Here is a 22,336-nt window from a genome sequence, read left to right as displayed (position 1 = left end):
TTTCTGGAGCCCACCTGTTCCACAAGAGGCACATAGCCTAATGCAGTATGGGGCCTAAGAACTGTGAGGAATTAGTAAAAGCCAATTTCCCTGCCTTTGTAGTTTATTTTTCTAGAAGAGGAAATGACCATTGACCATTTTCAAACACAAACTTGTAGCCTCCTAGCCCAGTTTCCACCATAGTAAATTACCTTCCCAGTTCCTGGAACTATCTCTCCACATTTTATTTAAGTAAAATTCTTTTTTGTACAAAATGATCCCAGTAAAGACAATGCCTGTCATCTGTAAGAGACTGACGAAGGGTATTAAACAATTAATTACCTTTAACACTACTAAGCAGACATTGACATGATCTTTCGTGACAGCTGATGGTGGCACCTCATTGCTTCCTAAATGTGTCCTTCAACTTAAATGCATCCTTAACCATACTAGAGACACTGCATTATATATGCATGAAACGTACGACAAGCATAAGCGCCGGGACATACTCCTTTATTTTAAAATTGTAATGAACACTCACGGCAGGACAAGGGATCCATGTGAAAAACCTGTAGCACGGTTCATATTTATGAGTGTTGGGTGAAATTGCTGAGGTCAGGATGCGCAGGAGCAGAGCTGCGAGGAGCTTCTGGGTTTTGGTGCATCAGGGGATTTTGGTACTGCGGATATCCTGGCGGAATCGTTGCGATGACTGGAGCTGCCTGGATGATTTTGGGACGCCTGCTTCTCAGGCAGTAGATCATGATGATGCCCACAAGGACCAGGATTCCTGCAATCAGAGGGAGAAGAAGAACCAGACTAAACTAACAGATGACTGAAGCGTGGATGGCTTTAGGTCTCTTGCTCCTTGACGCGCAGTGCAAGAGGATGTCCATCAAGACCAGGACTCTCGGAATTAGAGGAAGCAGAAGAGAAAAGTGAACTTATTTTGAAGAGTAAGATTTAAGTGTAACTGACCAATAAGATGCGTACTTACATACAAACCTATATATATATATATATATATATATATATATATATATATATATATAATCTACTATATATATATATATATATATCATATATATATACTATATAATATATAGATATGTATGGTATGTTGTGGTGGTTGTTGTGCTGTCAGACATAAATACGTACAGATACAACAAATTGCGCTAACACGTCCCAAAGGTAATGTCTTTTTATCACGAAATTAAAACAAAGATTCAGCAGAATATGGTGGTTGTAAAATACAAAGTTTTCCCTCTGACTGTATAAATTATAATGTTGAATTGTGAAATAGAAAACAAATCATAATAAGTATTCGTTATTAATAAGCGTTTGTCTAAAATAAGAATATCAACGAAAATACAAAAGCTTGCAAAAAAATATGGAAAATCGAGATCAAAATTTGATTTAACATATATAAATGTAAAATATAGTAAGATATAATTACTCAAAAAATCTACGTACTGTGACAAAATTATAAGATGAATGTAAGAAATTAAATGCCCAAAAATAGTCCTTAAAAGCAAGATAGAAATAAAAAAGAAAGAAATCAAAAATACACGCTACGGTATTTCTCATATTTCTCCTCATACTGAGGATAAATGAAAAATGAAGACGAAGACAAATCCTAGAAAGAAATCAGTCTGACACACTTGCCTCCTATGCAGGTGGTAACGATGCCAGCTGTCATGAGGGCGTGGTCGAGGGTTTGGCAAGTCTCGTAGTCCTCGGGTGTCAGGTCGTCGATGCTATCGCAGTCGATAATGATTGGGGCGACCAAACCTAGGATCCCTCCGATCAGAAACAGCACCCCGATGACGATCAGGGTGATGGCCACACAGATTCCGATGGATCTGCACATCTGTGGATTGAGTAGTCGATTGATTATGAGATTTAGGTCTTGTAAGAACCAGCCTAACACAAACCTTGGGACATGGGAAAAAAAAAAAAAAAAAAAAAAAAAACTGGGTTGATGCAATACTATAGCTGGTTCACTTAAAGTAGATTCTTGGGTGATCCCTGTGACTACGAGACGTTTGTTTGGCAGCCGCTGATTGGCTGGGAGCTTCCTACCTCCCGGTACCAGCCAATCAGCGACCGCCAAACAAACGTCTTGCAATCATAGGGCTCATCCAAGAATCTACCTTAAGTGAACCAGTTATAGTATACATCTCGGGAATTTGCACGACGGAACCCATCAAGATTATTCAACGCAGTCATGAAGATGAAATGTATAAATTAATATGATTAGTAATGTATAAGTGAATGATAAAGTACAGTTCAAATTCAGTATTCAAATATGAACGTAAAAATGAAGAATGATATTGGATAAAACCAATAAAAATAAATATAAAACTTTTATATCTAAAATAGATGCTAACATATAAAATGAATATGAATAAAATCTTTATTAGATATACCAAAATCATATCTGATTAAAATAATCAGACGCTTTCAGATAACCGAAGTGGGAGGAATTGATTGATTTGGATGGTGAGGATAATCAAGAGGGAGATTCTAGGAAAATGGAGAGAGGGCGGAATAAAGGCCGAGATACTGAACAGGGGGAAATCGGGGACAGGAGATCGAAATAGACAGAGAACGAAATTAAGAGCAGGGACTGGAAATCAAGGACGGGAAATGGACAGAGGCGAAATTGAGAGGGGTGGAACTCGGACAGAGGGAGAAATCAAGAACAGGGAATGGACAGAGGGAGAAAGAAATCAGAACATGGAACATGGACAGAGGGGGAGAAATCAAGAACAGGTGGGAATGGACAGAGGGAGAAAATCAAAGAGAACAGGGAATGGAACAGAGAGAATTCAAGAACAGGGAATGGGCAGAGGGTGAAATCAAGAGTGGGAACTGGACAGAGGTAGAAATCAAGAGTGGGAACTGGATAGAGGCAAAATCAAGAGTGGGAATGGACAGAGAGAGAAACAAGAACAGGGAATGGACAGGAGGCGTGAAATCAAGATGGGAACTGGATAGATGCAAAAATCAGAGGTGGGGAAACTGGACGAGAAGAGAAATCAAGAACAGGGATTGGCGAGGGTGAAATCAAAGAGTGGGAACTGGACGAGGGAGAAAATTCAAGAACCGGGCAATGGACAAAGGGAAATCAAGAACAGGATGGGAGAAAGAAATCAAGAACAGGGAAATGGACAGAGGGTGAAATCAAGAGTGGGAATGACGAGGGAGAAATCAAGAGGGAAGGGAATCAGAGGGTAAAGAAATCAATAACAGGTGGATTAGAGGGTGGGAAAATCAAGAGTGGGAACTGGACAGAGGTAGAAAATCAAGAGTGGGAACGGAGAGGCAAAATCAAAGAGTGGGAAACTGGACATTAGAGAGAAATCAAGAACAGGGAATGGACAGAGGGTGAAATCAAGACAAGGGAATGGACAAGGAGGGTGAAATCAAAGTGGGGAACTGGACAGAGGGAGAAATCAAGAACAGGGAATGGGCAGAGGGGAGAAATCAAGACAGGGAATGGACAGAGGGTGAAAATCATGAGTGGGAACTGGACAGAGGTAGAAATCAAGAGTGGGAACTGATAGAGGCCAAATTAAGAGTGGGAACTGGACAGAGAGAGAAATCAAGAAACAGGAAATGGACAGAGGGGTGAAATCAAGAGTGGGAACTGGACAGAGGGAGAATCAAGAAACAGGGAATGGACAGAGGGTGAAATCAAGAATAGGGAACTGGACAGAGGGTTGAAATCAAGAGTGGGAACTGGACAGAGGGAAAAATCAAAAACAGGGAATGGACAGAGGGAGAAATCAAGAACAGGGAATGGACAGAGGGAGAAATCAAGAACAGGGAATGGAACAGAGGGTGAAAATCAGAGTGGGGAATGGACAGAGGTAGAAATCAAGAGTGGGAAACTGGATAGAGGCCAATTAAGAGTGGGAACTGGACAGAGAGAGAAATCAAGACAGGAAATGGACAGGGGGTGAAAATCAAGAGTGGAACTGACAGAGGGAGAAATCAAGACAGGGAATGGACAGAGGGTGAAATCAAGATAGGGAAACTGGACAGATGGCCGAAATCAGAAAGTGGGGAACTGGAACAGAGGCCAAAATCAATCAGGAGTGGGAAACTGGAACAGAGGGCGCAAATCAAGAGTGGGGGCAACTGGAACAGGGGAGGCGAAATCAAGAGTGGGGACTGGGGAACAAGGGAGGCGAAATCAAGAGTGGAACTGGAATGGAGGGCGAAATCAAGAGTGGGAACTGGAACAGAGGCCGAAAAATCAAGAGGTTAGGAACTGGAAACCAGAGGCTGGAAAATCAAGAGTGGGAACTGGGAACGGAGGGCGAAAATCAATCAAAGAGTGGGAACATGGAACAGAGGGCGGAAAACAAGAATGGGGAACACTGGAAACGGAGGCGAAATCAATGAGTCGGGAACTGGAACAGAGGGCGAAATTCAAAGAGTGGGGAACTGGAAAAACAGAGGGGCGAAATCAAGAGGTGGAACTGGAAACAGAGGCCGGAAATCAGGAGTGGGAACTGGAACAGAGGGCCGAAAATCAAGAGTGGGAACTAGGAACAGAGGGGGAAAAACAAGAGTGGGAACTGGAACAGATGGGCGGAAAAACAAGAGTGGTGAAACTGGAACAGGAGGCGAAATCAAGAGTGGGAAACTGGAACAGAGGGCGAAATCTAAGAGTTGGGAACTGGCAAAACAGAGGGCGGAAAATCAAGAGTGGGTAACCTGGAACAGAGGGCAAAATCAAGAGTGGGAACTGGAACAGAGGGCAAAATCAAGAGTGGGAACTGGAACAGAGGGCGAAATCAAGAGTGGGAACTGGAACAGAGGGCGAAATCAAGAGTGGGAACTAAGAACAGAGGGGTCAAAAATAAGAGTGGGAAGCTGGAACAGAGGGCGAAATTAAGTGTGGGAACTAAAAAAAAAAGGAACAGAGGGCGAAATCAGAGTAGGAACTGGAACAGTGGGCAAAATCCAGTGTGGGAACTGGAACAAATGGCGAAATGAAGATTGGGAACTGGAACAGAGGGCCGAAATCATGTAGTATGGAACTGGAACAGAGGCGCAAATCAAGAGTGGGAACTGGAACAGAGGTGAAATCAAGAGTAGGAAAAACTGGAACAGAGGCAAAATAAGAGTCGGGAACTGGACAGAGGGCGCAAACAAATCATGAGTAGGAACTGGAACAGAGGGCGAAATCAAGAGAGGGGAACTGGAACAGAGGGCAAAATCAAGAGTGGGAACTGGAACAGAGGGCGAAATCAAGAGTGGGGAACTGGAACAGAGGGCGAAATCAAGAGTGGGAACTGGAACAGAGGGCGAAATCAAGAGTGGGAACTGGAACAGAGGGCGAAATCAAGAGCGGGAACTGGAACAGAGGGCGAAATCAAGAGTGGGGAATTGGAACAGAGGGTGGGCGAATCAAGAAAGGAACTCGAACAGAGGGCGAAATCAAAGAGTAGGAACTGGAATAGAGGGGCAAAATCATGAGTGGATACTGGAACAGAGGGCGAAATCAAGAGTGGGAACTGGAACAGAAACGGCAAAAATCAAAAAGTGGGGCAACTGGGAAACAGAGGGCGAAATCAAAAGAGGGGAACAAATGGGAAACTGGAAAGGCTGAGGGCCCCCCCCGAAATCAAGAGTGGGAAAGGAATGGAACAGAGGGCGGGGGAAAAGGGGAAAACAAGAGTGGGAACTGGAACAGGAGGGCGAAATCAAAGAGTGGGAAACTGGAACAGAGGGCCGAAATCAAGAATGGTGAAAACTGGAACAGAAAATAAACAGAGGGCGGAAATCAAGAGTGGGAACTGGAAACAGAAGGGGCGAAATCAATAGTAGGAACTGGGAACAGAGGGTGGCGACGAAATCAAGAGTAGGAAAGGAAATGGCGAACACAGAAAAGGAGGGTGAAAATCAAGAAGTGGGAACTGGAACCCAGAGGGCAAAAATCAGTGATAAGTGGGAACTGGAACAGGGGAGGGCGGAAAATCAAGAGTGGGGAAACTGGAAACAGGAGGGCGAAAATATCCAGGATTGGGGGAACTCGGAAACAGAGCGTGAAATCAAGAGTGGGAACTGGAACAGAGGCGGCGCCAAATCAAGAGTGGAAAACTGGAACCAGAGGGCGAAAACAATCAAGAGTGGGGAAACTGGGAAACAGAGGGCGAATCAAAGGAGTGGGAAACTGGAACAGAGGGCGAAAGGCAAGAGTGGAACTGGAAACAGAGGGGCGAAATCAGGAGTGGGAACTCCGGAACAGAGGGCGAAATTCAAGAGTGGGAAACTGGAACAGGGGAGGGTGCAAATCAAAGAGGTGGAAACTGGAACAGAGGGCGCAAATTCAAAGAGTGGGGAAACTGGAGCAGAGGGTGAAATCAAGAGTGGAAACTAGCAACAGAGGGCAAAATCAAGCGTGGGGGAACTGGAACAGAGGGCGAAAAACAAGGAATAGAAACTTGAACAGAGGGCGAAATCAAGAGTAGGAAACTGGAACAGAGGGCGAAAATCATGACGTGGCAAATGGAAAAAGAGGGCGAAATAAGAGTGGGAAACTGGGAAACAGGAGGGCGAAATCAAGGAAAGTGGGAACTGGGAACCGAGGGCGACAAATCAAGAAAGTGGGAACTGGAACAGAGGGGCAAAATCCAAGGGAAGTGGAACTGGGAACAGAGGGCGAAAATCAAAGGAGTGGGGAACTGGAACAGGAAGGGCGAAATTCAAGTCTGGAACTGGGAACCAGTGGGGGTTGAAAATTTCAAGAGGTTGGGAACTGGAAACAGAGGGCCGCAAATCAAGAGTTGGGGAAGAACTGGAAACAGAGGGTCGAAATCAAGAGTGGGGGAAAACTAGAACAGAAGGCGAAATCAAGAGGTGGGAACTGGAAAACAGAGGGCGAAATCCAAGAATAGAACTTGGGAACAGGAGGGCGAAATTCAAGGAGTAGAACTGGAACAGAGGGCGAAATCATGGTGGGAAACTGGAAAAGAGGGCGGAAATCAATAGTGGGGAACTGGAACAGAGGGGCCGAAATGAAAGAGTGGGAACTGGAACAGAGGGTGAAAACAAGGGTGGGAACTGGAACAGAGGGCGAAATCAAAAGCTGGAAACTGGAACAGAGGGCGAAATCAAGAGTGGGAACTGGAACAGGTGGCAAAATGAAGAGTGGGGGGGTCTGGAACAGAGGGCAAAATCAAAAGTGGGAACTGGAACAGAGGGCGAAATAAAGAGTGGGAACTGGAACAGATGGCAAATGAAGAGTGGGAACTGGAACAGAGGGCAAAATCAAGAGTGGGAACTGGAACAGAGGGCGAAATCAAGGACGGGAACTGGAACAGAGGGTGAAATGAAGAGTGGGAACTGGAACAGAGGGCGAAATGAAGAGTGGGAACTGGAACAGAGGGCGAAATCAAGGACGGGAACTGGAACAGAGGGTGAAATGAAGAGTGGGAACTGGAACAGAGGGCGAAATCAAGAGTGGGAACTGGAACAGAGGGTGAAATGAAGAGTGGGAACTGAACTAAGAGAGTGGGCAAAACTGGGAAGAGGGTGGGAACGGAACAGAGGCGAAATAAAGGAGCTGGGTAATAGAGGGTGGTGGCAGACGAATAGTGGGAACTGGAATAGAGGGCGAAAACAAGAGTGGGAACTAGACAGAGGGCGAAATCAAGAATGGAAACTCGAACAGATTGCGAATCAAGAGTGGGAACTGGAACAGAGGGCGAAATCAAGAGTAGGAACTGGAACAGAGGGCGAAATCAAGAGTGGGAACTGGAACAGAGGGCGAAATCAAGAGTGGGAACTGGAACAGATGGCGAAATGAAGAGTGGGAACTGGAACAGAGGGCGAAATCAAGAGGGAACTGGAACAGAGGCGAAATCAAGAGTGGGAACTGGAACAGAGGGCGAAATCAAGAGTGGGAACTGGAACAGAGGGCGAAATCAAGAGTGGGAACTGGAACAGAGGGCGAAATCAAGGATGGGAACTGGAACAGAGGGCGAAATCAAGAGTGGGAACTGGAACAGAGGGCGAAATCAAGAGTAGGAACTGGAACAGAGGGCGAAATCAAGAGTGGGAACTGGAACAGAGGGCGAAATCAAGAGTGGGAACTGGAACAGAGGGCGAAATCAAGAGTGGGAACTAGAACAGAGGGCGAAATCAAGAATGGGAACTGGAACAGATGGCGAAATCAAGAGTGGGAACTGAACCGAGAGCGAAATCAAGAACAGGGGACGGTCAGGGAAGTAAAATTAAAAGCCGGGACTGGACAGAGGAGGAAATCAAGAACGTAACAATCAAGAAGTGTATTGGTGAAGAATGAAAACGAATCAAAAAAAAAACTCGACAGATAAATTTGAAAAAGAGGAGGCAAATCTATTGAGAAAGGATGGTCAGTCGAAGCGCAATAGGAGGAGGTCATACCAAGAGGCTCAAGGTGACCATTGTTTAACTATATAAGTTTTTGGTTATATGTATTGCATCCAGATCAGAATAAAACGTCATTGGGCATCACTTCTAGAACTAAAAGAAGTTAAGTTAAGTAGATAGAATAGTTCATTATTCTTAACGCTCGTCGACTCCGAATGCAGCCCGGCGGGAACTGGTGTCGTCAGTGTGCCTCACGCGGTGCCCTATGGGTACTGATAAAAGGGGTTTGTAGCGCCCCTTCGGCCCCTAACTGCGCTCACTATTTAGCCTTTTACTTGACCTCCATTCCCTCTCCCTTCTTCATCCATGCTGTTCAACATCTCTAACTATTACTTCTTAGTGCAACTGTTGGATTTTCTCCTAGCTCCTAGTTCCTCTTTGGACGAGTAGTTCACGTGCTCGCCTACTGATTCGGTAGTCCAAGTTTGATTTCCCGCTCTGCAACGAGGAATCAGAGGAATTTATTTCTGGTGATTATAAATTAATTTCTCGATATAATGTGGTTCGGATCCCATAATAAGCTGTAGGTCCCGTTGATAGGTAACCAGTTGGTTCATAGCCACGTAAACTTCTCCCAGTTCCCAGCTTTAGATCCTTGTTCTTCATCTGTTTTATTTTCTGGATCCCTCTTTTCTCTGTCTTGGATGCTGAATGGCCCAAAGCGCCCCAGTGCTTGGCTCGACAGCCTAAAATGTCATTTTTCCTTCCCGAAAGCAAAATATTTCCAGCGTTATTCATGCAATGAAGGGTCCGGAATTTATAGCAAATGGATTCGCTCTGGGAATATACAATCCATTGGCCTGTAGTAACATTACTGAGTTACCTTCATCATGCGTTGCTCATTGTTCGTTCTCGTTTCATCTGCGTAATTTAGAGTAACATATCCAAAGCTAAACTTCAGCACAGACAATCAAATTAGATTTAGAGAAAAAACACGCCGAAAAAAAGAAGATAAAGGGTATCTCAGAATCCTTAAAGCCATATCATAGAGCACATACGCAGTAATAAATATTAAAAAAAATATACATTTCTGCATTCAAATCAATCCAGATTAAAGAGGCAGAGTTCAGCGACTCGGGAAACACAGCATTATATAGAGAATTCCGAATCCTACTCACGTTATTCTATTAGTTCCGAGATATCTTCTAACCACGATGACGATTTCCCACCAACTGAATCACTTTTCCGCAGCGTCGTACATAGGGCACCCCATTTCTCTTATCAGATAGAAGAGCTTTTTTAATTTCATTTTTATCTGCAAGTGGTGCCATATGTGTCATTACCTGTTTTACGTGGTGATCATATGGCTGCTCATAAAGGCTCGATAAGTGAGGTATTTCCTATATGATAAGCACAAGGCCTTCTTAACAAGTCGTGTTGTCACGGCTGTAAGATCAGGATAAGCATAGAAACACTCCGCAGGCAATGCTCTCCTCTATAGTAAGGGTTCATATACTTAGTTTGATAAACGAAGCAGGGGAAAGAAGAGAAAATACGATGGATTGACGAGCTAAGAAAATTTGCGGGTATAGACTATCATAGAGAGACCATAAACAGACGGGAGTGGAAGGACATGTCTGAGGTCTTTGTTCTGCAGTGGACTAGCAACGGCTGATGATGATGATGGTGACTATACTCTGTTTTTTTCCATCTGTCCATCCGCCTGTGGTGTTTGCGCATGGGAACACTGCGTCCCGGGCTATAAATAATATCCTATTTCGAATATTAACGGTGTAATTCGCATACAGTAAATTATTAAAACACTTTTCAGTTGCAGATGTACACCCAGATATCCTTTTATTTACCTAAAACTTACAAGTAGCGTAACTATTTAAAGCCCCGGACGCAGTGTTACCATGCGAAAACACCACAAAATGGAAAAAAAACAGAGTATAAGTTTAAAACATGCTTTAGGTATGAATAGCTAGGAATAGAACATACAAGAAAACCAAACGCATTTATAGTTTTATATAGTTATTTATTTACAAAATGTACTCATGTATACATTGACACATTAAAATCGAATATATCCAAATATCCAGAGATCAAGTCACACACCTCCAGCATGCGGTTGTCATATCCCCAAAGGGTATAAATACCCCCTGTTAAGAACACCTGCTCTATAGCGACACTGGGGCTTTGTTTCCCAATGGTAAGGCCTCCTGCATCTTCGTAGCACACGTTCATCGGTTGTAAGTTTGTTGATGTGCCCACGATAAAGGCGAATGGAGCAGATATGTTTCTGGGGTCAGCATGCTGGTGGTGTGGTTTCTGTGCGGGGCGCGACAGGGTCCACTTTCTACCAAGCAGTGTGTGCTCGTATATGTATGTATATTAATTCGTATGATGCTGATAGGAAAAAATACTTTCTTTTGTCGGCACGCCATGAGTGTGTAAGTATGTTTGTATGCATATATGTATGATGCTGATAGGAAAAAAATAGTTTCTTCTGCCGGCACTCCTATCTAAACTAAGTCAGGCGTCAGGTGAATGAATTATTTATACATATGTGTTATCAACGATCTGTGCAGATGTCAAGAGAATCAGATCAGATTATATGTATATCTATAATATAGTATATATATATATATATATATATTAATATATATGTATATATATTATATATATATATATGATATATATATATATATATATATATATATATAATATTGATATATTTTAATAAATCAGATCAGATTATATATACATATATTATATATATATATATATATTATAAAAAAAATATATATATATATATATATATATGTCTTTATATATATATATATATATATATATATATGTATATATATATATATAGTATATATCTGTATCTATATATATATATATAATATATATATATATATATATGTTATATATATGAATATATATATATATGTATATATATACATATATATTGAATATCTATATATATATATCATATATATATATATATATATATATATATATAATATATATATATATATATATATATATATATAATCTGATCTGATTCTCTTGACATCTGCACAGATCGTTGATAACACATATGTATAAATAATTCATTCACCTGACGCCTGACTTAGTTTAGATAAGAGTGCCGGCAGAAGAAACTGTTTTTCCCATCAGGATCATACATATATACTTACATACGTACTTACACATTCATGGCGTGCCGGCAAAAGAAAGTATTTTTTCCTATCAGCATCATACGTATTTATATACATACATATACGGGCACACACTGCTTGGTAGAAAGTGGACCCTATCGCACCCCGCGCAAAAACCACACCATCAGCATGCTGACCCCAGAAACATATCTGCTCCATTCGCCTTTATCGTGGGCATATCAACAAACTTACAACCGATGAACGTGTGCTACGAAGATGCAGGAGGCCTTACCATTGGGAAACAAAGCCCCAGTGTCGCTATAGAGCAGGGGTTCTTAACAGGGGGTATCCATACCCCTTGGGGATATGAGAACCGCATGCTGGAGGTGTGTGACTTGATCTCTGGATATTTGGATATATTCGATTTTAATATGTCAATGGTGTCAATGTATACATGAGCACATTTTGTGAGTAAATAACTATATAAAACTATAAATGCGTTTGATTTTCTTGTATATTCTATTCCTAGCTATTCATACCTAAAGCATGTTTTATACTTAGTCATCTTCATCATCATCAGCCGTTGCTAGTCCACTGCAGGACAATGACCTCAGACATGTCCAGTCTATAACTGCAAATTTGCTTAGCTCGTCAATCCATCGTATTCTCTTCTTTCTCCTGCTTCGTTTATTAAACTAAGTATATTAAGTTATACTAATGTTTCATGTAAAAGGTCACTTATTTAGGTCGATTCACCTTTCTGGATACATGCATATATATAATATATATAGATATGTATATGATATATACATTTATATATATATTTATATATATATATAAATGTATATATTGATATACACATCTATATATAGTATATATATTATATATATGCATGTATCCAGAAAGGTGAATCGACCGAAATAAGTGACCTTTTACATGAAACATTAGTGTTGTGTTGGCAGAGTGAACGCATCTAAGCGATTCGTCCTATCATTATTACAATATTATTATCAAGGGTATGTTGTCGTTAAGTGAGCCACATGATTTATCAACGTGTGTTGGTTTATTTCTGTATAAGTGTGTGTTTAAATAACATGTATTTTCATTCCTACTGTCTTTTATTTGAGTATCCATCATTCTATCTATCTACCTTTTTCTCTATGTATCTATGCATATGCTATATATGTATATATATAATGTATATATATATAATAATCTATATATATTTGTATATATATATATATTATATATGTATATATATATATATTTGTATATATACCTATATATATATGTATATAGATATATATAATATATATAATATACTATATATATATATATATAATATATATCTATATATATATATTATATATATATATAATATATAGCTTGATGATAAATAACAGTGCCAAGACCAGGAAGAACATTCTTTATTAAACAAGCTTTCGAGGTTTAAAACCTCATCTTCAGGCTGAAAAAATGACAAGGATGAGAAATCACTAAAAAATTACATTAAAATGAATTGTCTTATTAAAAGCTTCAGTAGAATATAAAATAAAACGAACATCACATACAAACTAAATATTAAAAATTACGAAAAAACTAAAACAAAACGCAAAACATACAAAAACAGAAATAAAATAAAAATAAAAATATAGAGAGAGAGAGAGGAGAGAGGGAGGAGGGATACATAAACAAAGATAGGGAGATAGATTGATAACTAATAAACGCAAGTATTCAGTTGTATTCCACATAGGAAATGAAAAAAGGTACATTCAGAAAATGCCCAACAGTTTCGTCCTCCAATGGACCTCTTCTTGGAGCGTTTCCTTAATAAACGCTCCAAGAAGAGGTCCATTGGAGGACGAAACTGTTGGGCATTTTCTGAGATATACCTTTTTTCATTTTCCTATGTGGAATACAACTGAATTACTATATCTTCGTGCCTAAGAAGATTAACAGTACTATAAACGCAAGTATGTATGAAAATACATATGCTACTTAAACACACACTTATACAGAAATAAACCAACACACGTTTAGAAATTATGCGCTCACCTAACTACAACATGCTGTCTGATACTGATACTGCCAAAACGACAGGACGAAGTTATCATTGAGGAAAAAATTTCAGTAGAGACAAAAACGTTTGCTGCGATAAGACATTTTGTCAGCGGGTGTTCTGAAATAATTGCGCTGTGGCTGTTTGATAAATATGAGAACTGAACAATAACAAGCGTCCATTATCGGAATGTTACATGGGCAATGAAAAGCAAACTATCCATAGACCGTGACTCCAAATTTAACGACTCATAAACAAAAATCATAAACAAGGTTCTACGGGTTTTATGAAGTCTGTTCGCTTGTCTTGTTACAAGGTTTTGAAAGTGCAATTAAAGAACTCGATATAACCGTTATCAGCTAATTGCTTTATGATATGTGAGGTAAAAACTATACAGCATCAATATATCACTCTTTATTGACTACGCGAATACAGTTAGCAGTAACTAGCCGTCTTAACATTAAAGCAAACATAAAATATGAAATCAATAAAGTTTTAAGCTACGTCGTAAAACCCCCCAGTTCTAGCTGAAGTTTATTTCCAGGGATTATCCAAGATTTAATATAACTTCATATCTGTCAGTATTCGCAAAAGGGTACGAGTACCGAACAACCTAATGGCGTACACTCGATTGCTAAAATCAGATAAAGTCTAGGTCCCGTATGGGTAGTACTATCAGTCCACATCATACGGTGCACTGTAGGCGTTACTTAAGGTTCTTTGCAGCGTCCCTTCGGCCCCTAGCTGCAACACCTTTCGTTCTTTTTACTGTACCTCCGTTTATGTTACCTTACTTTCCACCCTCTCTTAACAACTGATTCATAGTGCAGTTTTTGCGAGGTTTTATTGTTGTTACACCTTTCAAATGTTTACTGTCAGTTTCCGTTTCAGCGCTGAATGACCTCATAGGTCCCAGCGCTTACGATTAGGCGTAAATTCTATGTTTAATTCAATTCTATTCTATTCAGGTAAAAGAAAAAAGTTGGTGAATTTTATGTGCTTCAAAGACTATTTTCACGTGTGTCAGCAACCCACCAAGAATATGGACGCCTTAAAAAAATGAAATGGAGTTTGCGCAACTGCTGTGAGTTCTCTATGTTTTACCTTTAGATCCTTGTATGACAACTCTTTCATTTTCTATAGATCTGTTTATCTTGTTGCCCAACCCCCCCAATTCCCTCTTTTCACTGTTTGAAGCAGAACGGCCATGGTTCCCCGCTGGACGAGTGGTTTACGTGCTCTCCTACCGATTCGGTAGTCCCGAGTTCGAATCTCCGCTCTGCCGACGTGGAATCAGAGGAATTTGTTTCTGGTGATTAGAAATTCATTTCTCGATATGATGTGGTTCGGATCCCACAATAAGCTGCAGGTCCCGTTGCTAGGTAACCAATTAGTTCCTAGCCTCGTAAAAATAGCTAATCCTTCGGGTCAGCCGTCTGGTTAAACTAAGATATACTTGACTTTATAAACTGAATGGCCAAAGTACCCTAGAGCTTGACTTGGCAGCCTAAATTCCTTAAATCAAATATAACAAGAATGGATTTATGCATGGCATATTACCCTTTACACTTATTTCAGAAGAGAGTAAGTGCATTACATGCCTGATACAAGACCTGCGTATACGTGTGTGTGTGTGTGTGTGTGTGCGTGCGGGCTTGTGTGAGTGTACACGGGCGGGCATGCGTTTTTTTTTTTTTTTTTTTTTTTTTTTTTTTTTTTTTTTTTGAGCGACCATGTTTATATGAGAATCTGAACTAGATATCTGTGGATTTTCAGAAACGAGAGAGAGAGAGAGAGAGTTATTGCAATTTCATTTCACTGATAATCAGTATACCACTAGACAAGTGCACAACAAGAAAATTATAGTATTTGAGAATAGTATTGAAATAAAACCTTAATCCACATTGTTTATGTTTGAAGATGAACAGTGGAAATCAGAGAGTGTCGGACGAGAGAGAGAGAGAGAGAGAGAGAGAGAGAGAGAGAGAGAGAGAGAGAGAGAGAGAGAATTGACGAAGATCCGTCAAGGTGATGGACTTTCTCATTAAATGAACAATAAATCTGGTGTTCTGGGAATCAATAGGTACAGGCAGATAATGTCGGCAGATCTGGGGAAGCTGTTGGTAGGGTGTGGTAGAGGGGGGGATTTTTATGGGAGACGTGAGAGGGAAGGAGGGAGAGGAAGAAGAAGGGGGAGGAGACGTCAATCACGATTGCTGGTGTGCAAGTTTACACGAACGCGAGAGCCTGACATTCTCTCGAATTTGCCTGGTTTAACCGGCTGAGAAGGAGGAGTTTTACTCACTTCCACCAAACAGGAAAAGAATTTAAAATCGTCGAAGATCATTCTGCCCTGAAAATGGAATCGTATGGGCGCTCATGAATCAAAATTAAAAGGGGAAATGACCAGTCCGGTATATGAAATGTAAACGTCCAGTAGTCCAACATTCAGTCCCAGATGAGAAATGTGAAGGTGTGTAACTGTTTGAAATATGACCTATATCGGTGCTACTTGTCTTGTTATCTACGCGTCACTTCATTTTACTTACTCCGAGGTGCTAGTACTAAACGCGGTGTGGTAAATGTAACATTGGCGACCGCAAGAAGATATCGCTTATCAATGTAATTTGTTGACCACGCAATATAGAAATGGGTGTATATAATACTTTGATCCCCGAGGGGCTAGTACTAAACACGGCGTCCCTGCCTAGTTTAGTACTGTAGCAGATTCACATCAACCGTGCATTTGATATCTAGGCCAGTCCCTTACGACGCTCCTGATTGGCTATTGATAAGCCAATCACAGGGCTAGGAACTCTCAGTCTCTCAAGAGAGTTCACATAGGCAGGATGTATGTTCCGCCTCTCCTGACGAATATTTTTGAAAGACTTATCCCTCAGGAGAGGTGGAACATACATCCTGCCTACTTGAACTCTCTCGAGAGAGACTGAGAGTTTCCAGCCCTGTGAGTGGCTTATCTACAGCCAATCGGGAGCGTCGTAAGTGATTGGCCTAGACATCAAATGCATGTGAATCTACCATAGCACCTCGGATTGGGTGACACGGAGATAAAAAGCCTAAATAGTACTGCTTATTCAATATTGAAATTCCGCCCTAGAATTTATAGTACTTTCAATAATCGTCGCCTAAAAGTCAGGAATCTGGTGTAAAATATGAAAAATATTTAAAAGGCCTAATCGTCAGATAGCCCAGCGTTCAGCCTCGGGTAACTCGAGTCTACGATGTAGTGCCTTGAATATAAATAATTATAGATATCTTTTACCACAAAAGCTACTAATACAGTCACAGAACAGAAAATAATTTAAGACCTTTATTTAAAGGAGGTCCGCTAGTGTAGTGGTAAGTGTTGAGGTTGCCACTCAGATGTCGCAGGTTCGCGTCTCCCCCAGTGGGATGAAAAATCACTAGCTCTGTATCATGATCAGTTACTGCTGCAGTGTGAAGTCTGCGGTGGGAGATTGAAGCCAACATTCTTTGGGAGTTTGAATTTCAAGTCAATAATCCCTGTATGCTCGTTGTATGTGAATAGGTCTTATCTACGGAAATAATAGTAGTAGTGGTATGCTTATCAGTAATAAATTCAGTTACTGAAAACGAAATAGGTTATTTCTAGCATACTCAGGAACAAAACGAAGCCAGCATGACTGTAGTAAATGACAGGACCTGTATGCAATGTCATGGTTGCGTAGCATGGTACAATTAGTGCACATTGATGTTGCTGCTCAGCAAATCTGGTTGGCACGGCAAGAAAAGAAGATCAGGGATCGAATAAGATAGCGAAGATTCTCTGTTAGGATACAACCTAGTGATAAATAAAAGAATCCGTTGATGGTCCAAGTCATAACTGATAGAGCTAGGAAATAGATACCTACCACTGGGAACCACTACCTAAATGTTTTCTGGGAAAGGAATAACAAATATCTTAGAAGCCCCGGTAATCTCAGCTCTTTCCGGTTAGAGACAAGCGCTAGATTCCTCGACGAATGCTGAAATGAAAAACAACCAAGAAAGATGACCCATGCACTTTGAGGCTGGTGACGCCTCGGAAATTACATGCCTTGGACATGGAGCACCCGTGTTTGCTGGGTGCCACACAGGGCATGTCTGCATGTGTGTTCGTAGCGGATGATATATGGCTTTGGTTATGAGTAATAAGTGTTGAGAGAGGGCACTCATTGATTACTTGTGACAGATTGTGAACACGCCTGGGAGAGGTGTTGCAGACCCATCGAATAAGGTAACGTAGGAGAAAACTTTGGAAAAGTTAACCTTTGAAATGATAATTAATATGTTGGGGAAAAAGAAGTGTGGTGCGGCACACATTCTTTTTTATTAACTTTCATGGGTGAAGCAGTGTAATGATTGTGGTCTCTTTATTTCAGATGGGTTCAAATTCACCATATAGAAAAATGGATTCTCTAAGACTTTATTGACTTATTAAAATGTTGTGGTTAGTCGGACATAGTGAGATTACAGGGGGTACTTACTTAAATGTGATTTCGAGAAGAAAACGATAGTTTAACATTTTTTTAGGGTCAGAATGAATTCATTTTTGTTCCATTTTTATTAATTCATTTTGTTCCATTTCAATGTTAGCTCATTTGGGAAATGAAAAGCATATTTTTGTATCTACGGGGATTTATTAGGCTAGTTTGCATTTCAGCTAACGCCCGGAGAGATTCTGCCACAGAACGAGGGTAGGTAGTTGCCTGTTAGTAGTTTGTTTCATTTTTGTTTAAACGAGTGTCATTTGGTCCAAAGAACTCGTTTAAGAGATACCTACAACAGGTTTTTCCGATTTTGTCATTTCAAAGATTTTTTTTTAAGTATTATACGTAACTTCCGTGCGGCATTTGCTGACGCTCACGTGTTAGTCATAATATCGATGATTTAAGATAAGATACCAGCGTATCGTAAAAAAATCAAGATGAATTTGAATAAGCCAATGACTTGATATCGTAATTTTTAAAAAATCAATGAACAGCTACTTTGTGAATTTAGAAGCACAATCATTAGACGCAACTGGATTTGTTTCTCATTGCAAAAGCAAGTAATAAATAAGTATTATACTCCTAATGCAAAATGCAAGTAGACAGATGATCATTAAATTGAATTTACATGTTTTTAAATAAACTCAATTTGTTTATATTGAATACCAAACGCATGATTTATAAGTCGCTAATTTATAGGCGTGCATAATCTAGGTATAATACTGGCTTACTGAATGCATCATTTTATTGGTGATTTGGTGTGCTTTTTTCTCTTCACCGTTCCTAATCTAATGAGATTACAATGCTATGTTTGAAAGGTTTGAAGAAAAAATAAGTTCCATGAAATATTTCATTATTACGTGGCTCTCCATGACTTTCGTTCTGAATTTTGTTACTAAATATTTGTTCCACTAAACGAGAGTAACGGAGATCAGTATCGTCATTATCTGTCTCTCTGACTACTACGTCTCACCACACATGACGACAAAGGTAACCTTTCCTTCACTATCTTTCTCTATCAAAGAGAAATTTGTTCACACACATACGCTTACAGAAAGAGAGAAAGAGAGAGAGAATTGAATTGACTGAATATAGAATTCTACGAGGTCATTCAGCGCTGAAACGGAAATTGACAGTAAAAGGTTTGAAAGTAAAATGGAATCAAAGAGGATATGAAAGGAGTTACAGTAAAAGGAGCAAAAGGAGTTGAGAGAGAGAGAGAGAGAGAGAGAGAGAGAGAGAGAGAGAGAGAGATCTTCTACTACGAAATTACTATTTAAACAACTCTCTCAGTCGTTTTCGCTTTCCAGACTCGTTTGTCGAGTCAAGAACCTTTCGCTTTCTTTTCGCCTAATCGGATTATCTCGTCCATTCTCCCTCCATTCCTTTCGCTTATGCTAAGTCCTCTTATATTTTGGGCATTTACTTCCTCTGCTGTCAAAAAGAAGGATTTATTCTCGGGAATACTTACATTTTTTTTCAGTGAAATATTCACCCCCTTCGTTGGTTCTCTCATCGCAAATACCTGGGCTTCAGTTGTTGGAACTTGCAGCCAGTGAAGTATTTCGTTCATTTAGCAATTTTGTTCCACGTGGAATTTCCCCTCTGTCTCGTCATTTCGTTCCTTCACCTAAAGTAGCTCGTCTGTTTGTTCATTTTGTTCCTTCACGTTAAATATTAAAACCGTTTGGTTATTTCGTTCCTTCACCTAAAGTAGCTCGTCTGTTTTTTTCATTTTGTTCCTTCACGTTAAATATTAAAACCGTTTGGTCATTTCGTTCCTTCCCCTAAAGTAGCTCGTCTGTTTGTTCATTTTGTTCCTTCACGTTAAATATTAAAACCGTTTGGTCATTTCGTTCCTTCACAATAGTTCGTCCATTTTTGTCATTTTGTTCCCTCGTGAAACTTCACTTGTATTTGGTCATTTTGTTCCTTCACTTGAAATTTAATTTATTTCACTTTGTTCATTTACGTGAAATTTCATTTATTCGTTTAATTTGTTTCCTCACGTGAAATTTCATTTATATGTTCATTTTGTTCATTCACTTGAAATTTAATTTATTTGTTCGTTTTGTTCCATCACCTGAAATTTCATTATTTGTTCATTTTGTTCCCTTACGAGAAATTTCATTATTTGTTCATTTTGTTCCCTTACGAGAAATTGAATTTATTCGTTCATTTTGTTCCATTACGAGAAATTGAATTGATTTGTTCGTTTTGTTCCCTCACGAGAAATTTCATTTATTTGTTCATTTTGTTCCCTCACGAGAAATTTAGTTTATTTGTTCAATTTGTTCCCTCACGAGAAATTTTATTTATTTGTTCATTTTGTTCCCTCACGAGAAATTTAGTTTATTTGTTCATTTTATCCCTTCACGTAAAATTTCATTCAAAATTCGGTTGTTTTGTTCCCTCAAGCGAAATACTTGGTCCTTTTAGTTCCTCAAATCCTCAGGCTGATTCATTTTACCCCCACTGACAGATGGTGTTTGGGAGGAGCAGCCTTTTCACAATAAATGAAAGTAAATTCTTTTAAAGCCAAATAAAGACATGTTTGACCTCCTCACCAAAGGCTGACTTAGCAAACTGAATGCATTTTGAAGGTGTTTTCATAATTACCTTTCAGTTTATTTGGAGAATAGCGCAAGAAAATTCATCATCCGGATCTCGCCTACTGTTGGACGAGTGTTACAGAAGGGGAATTTGGTTTCGTCAAGGACCGATACTGACGGAACAATATAACCATACACACATCCCTATTTATATTATATATATGTATATATATTTATGTATATACATACATACATAAATGTGTTTTTGTGTCATATTATTATTATTATTATTATTATTATTATTATTATTATTATTATTATTATTATTATTATTATTATTATTATTATTATTATTATTATCGCTTAACAATACAGGATCCCTTTGTTCATTCTGGTTGTCCCGTTTTCAATATATCTATATTTTTATCATTCATATTTTTTTACTACACTAACTGAAGTAACTTTAGCGATGTTGCTTGCTTTGGGAGATCTGTATTCTCATTATCAGAGACACTCCCTTTACTAATTACCGATGAGGGGTGATATGAAATAGCTATACATTTTTTAAATTCTGAGAATTCAAATCAAACTGGTCATCAATATACCGCTTGAAATTTTCAACCTAAGAATGGAAATAGTTTGGGGTTTTAGTTCAATAAACTTTTAGTTCAACGTTTTTTGTGTCTGAAGTTGAACAGTGAGAATTAGATAGTGTTGGGAGAGAGAGAGAGAGAGAGAGAGAGAGAGAGAGAGAGAGAGAGAATTGAGTTTGCAGTCCGGTCTGCCGGTGATGTATGGTAATATCTGCTCGACCATTATCTCTTTTTTCCTAATGTTCTTCTTACTGTATTTTTATTTAATCCTTCTCAAATATAAGGAAAGCAGGAAAGAGAGAAATGGAAGGAAATTACATCCTCTAGAAATGAGGCAAAAACCACGCGTTTACTTTTTGCCTCTGTTTTGGTTGAAGAGAAACTCTCACGACATTGAGATTCAAGTAAATCTTTCATTTCTGAAGGGTCTTCTTTTAATTTCCTGTAAAATAAAAGTATTGTGCCGGCTTTGTCTATCCTTCCGCCCTCGGATTTAAAAAAATACTGAGGGAAGAGGGCTGCAAATTTTTACGTTGATCATCCACCCTCCAATCATCAAACATACAAAATTGCAGCCCTCTATCCTCACTAGATTTTACTTTATTTAAGGTTAAATCTAGCAATGGATCGTGCGTCTGGAAGAGCTTTCCGGAGGTGTTCGACGCCCTCACTCTACCGCATTTGGGGAGCAACGGAAACGCTACCTGTCCGGTCGTAGCTGATAGTTTATACAGCATTATACGTTGTACAGAAAAAGCGATATCACAGAAGCTTTAGCGCATTTTTTACCTGTTTTTCTTTTAAGACAGAAATGTATGCAAAAGAAATGAATAATTTCTCAGCCGCCCAGCCCTTCTCCACCTCATTTCTGCTTTGTCCTGTTTCATATTCGAGTTGGAGAGAGTCGTTCCTCTCACCTCCTTGTGGTGTCGTTTGTTGAGATCCTACAAGAATTCCTATGTCCTTCTGTGTGTCCTGAGATAGTTTTATGAGGTCCTCACTCTTTGTCCCACAAAATAATTTTGCAAAGTGCTCGTTGCTTTGTCCTTTAAGGTGTCCTGAGGTAAATCTATTAATTCTGGAGATAAATTCTGATCTTCCTCAT

At 39.7% G+C, this 22,336-nt stretch overlaps 2 protein-coding genes across 2 annotated transcripts; one reads left to right on the top strand and one right to left on the bottom strand.

Moving 5' to 3' along the window:
- Nucleotides 1-85: 85 nt before the first annotated feature.
- LOC135204071 (uncharacterized) lies at nucleotides 86-9,681 on the bottom strand. Its single transcript, XM_064234053.1, has 3 exons — nucleotides 9,528-9,681; nucleotides 1,645-1,849; nucleotides 86-769 (listed from the first exon to the last, which is right to left on the bottom strand). Exons 2-3 carry the CDS (start codon nucleotides 1,847-1,849, stop codon nucleotides 567-569), a joined length of 408 nt encoding a protein of 135 aa, XP_064090123.1. The 5' UTR covers nucleotides 9,528-9,681; the 3' UTR covers nucleotides 86-566.
- On the top strand, nucleotides 6,493-18,029 carry LOC135203929 (bifunctional endo-1,4-beta-xylanase XylA-like). Its single transcript, XM_064233860.1, has 5 exons — nucleotides 6,493-6,705; nucleotides 6,929-7,477; nucleotides 7,719-8,216; nucleotides 11,705-11,902; nucleotides 17,979-18,029. Exons 1-5 carry the CDS (start codon nucleotides 6,493-6,495, stop codon nucleotides 18,027-18,029), a joined length of 1,509 nt encoding a protein of 502 aa, XP_064089930.1.
- Nucleotides 18,030-22,336: the final 4,307 nt, after the last annotated feature.

Source organism: Macrobrachium nipponense, chromosome 44 (genome assembly GCF_015104395.2).
Source record: "Macrobrachium nipponense isolate FS-2020 chromosome 44, ASM1510439v2, whole genome shotgun sequence".
In the NCBI taxonomy this organism is placed as follows: Eukaryota; Metazoa; Arthropoda; class Malacostraca; order Decapoda; family Palaemonidae; genus Macrobrachium; species Macrobrachium nipponense.
Note: the sequence above shows the minus strand (reverse complement) of the source record. Positions and strands in the feature narration are given on the sequence as shown.

Bases quoted from the DNA above. Each gene is read 5' to 3' on its own strand.
- LOC135204071 (XM_064234053.1), bottom strand. From the start codon at position 1,849: ATGTGCAGATCCATCGGAATCTGTGTGGCCATCACCCTGATCGTCATC. The intron at 770-1,644 runs GCAAGTGTGTCA...CTCTGATTGCAG, and splicing joins CGTTACCACCTGCATAGGAG to GAATCCTGGTCCTTGTGGGC.
- LOC135203929 (XM_064233860.1), top strand. From the start codon at position 6,493: ATGACGTGGCAAATGGAAAAAGAGGGCGAAATAAGAGTGGGAAACTGG. The intron at 6,706-6,928 runs GTCTGGAACTGG...TTCAAGGAGTAG, and splicing joins ACAGGAAGGGCGAAATTCAA to AACTGGAACAGAGGGCGAAA. The intron at 11,903-17,978 runs GTGTGTGACTTG...TCTTTATTTCAG, and splicing joins ATGAGAACCGCATGCTGGAG to ATGGGTTCAAATTCACCATA.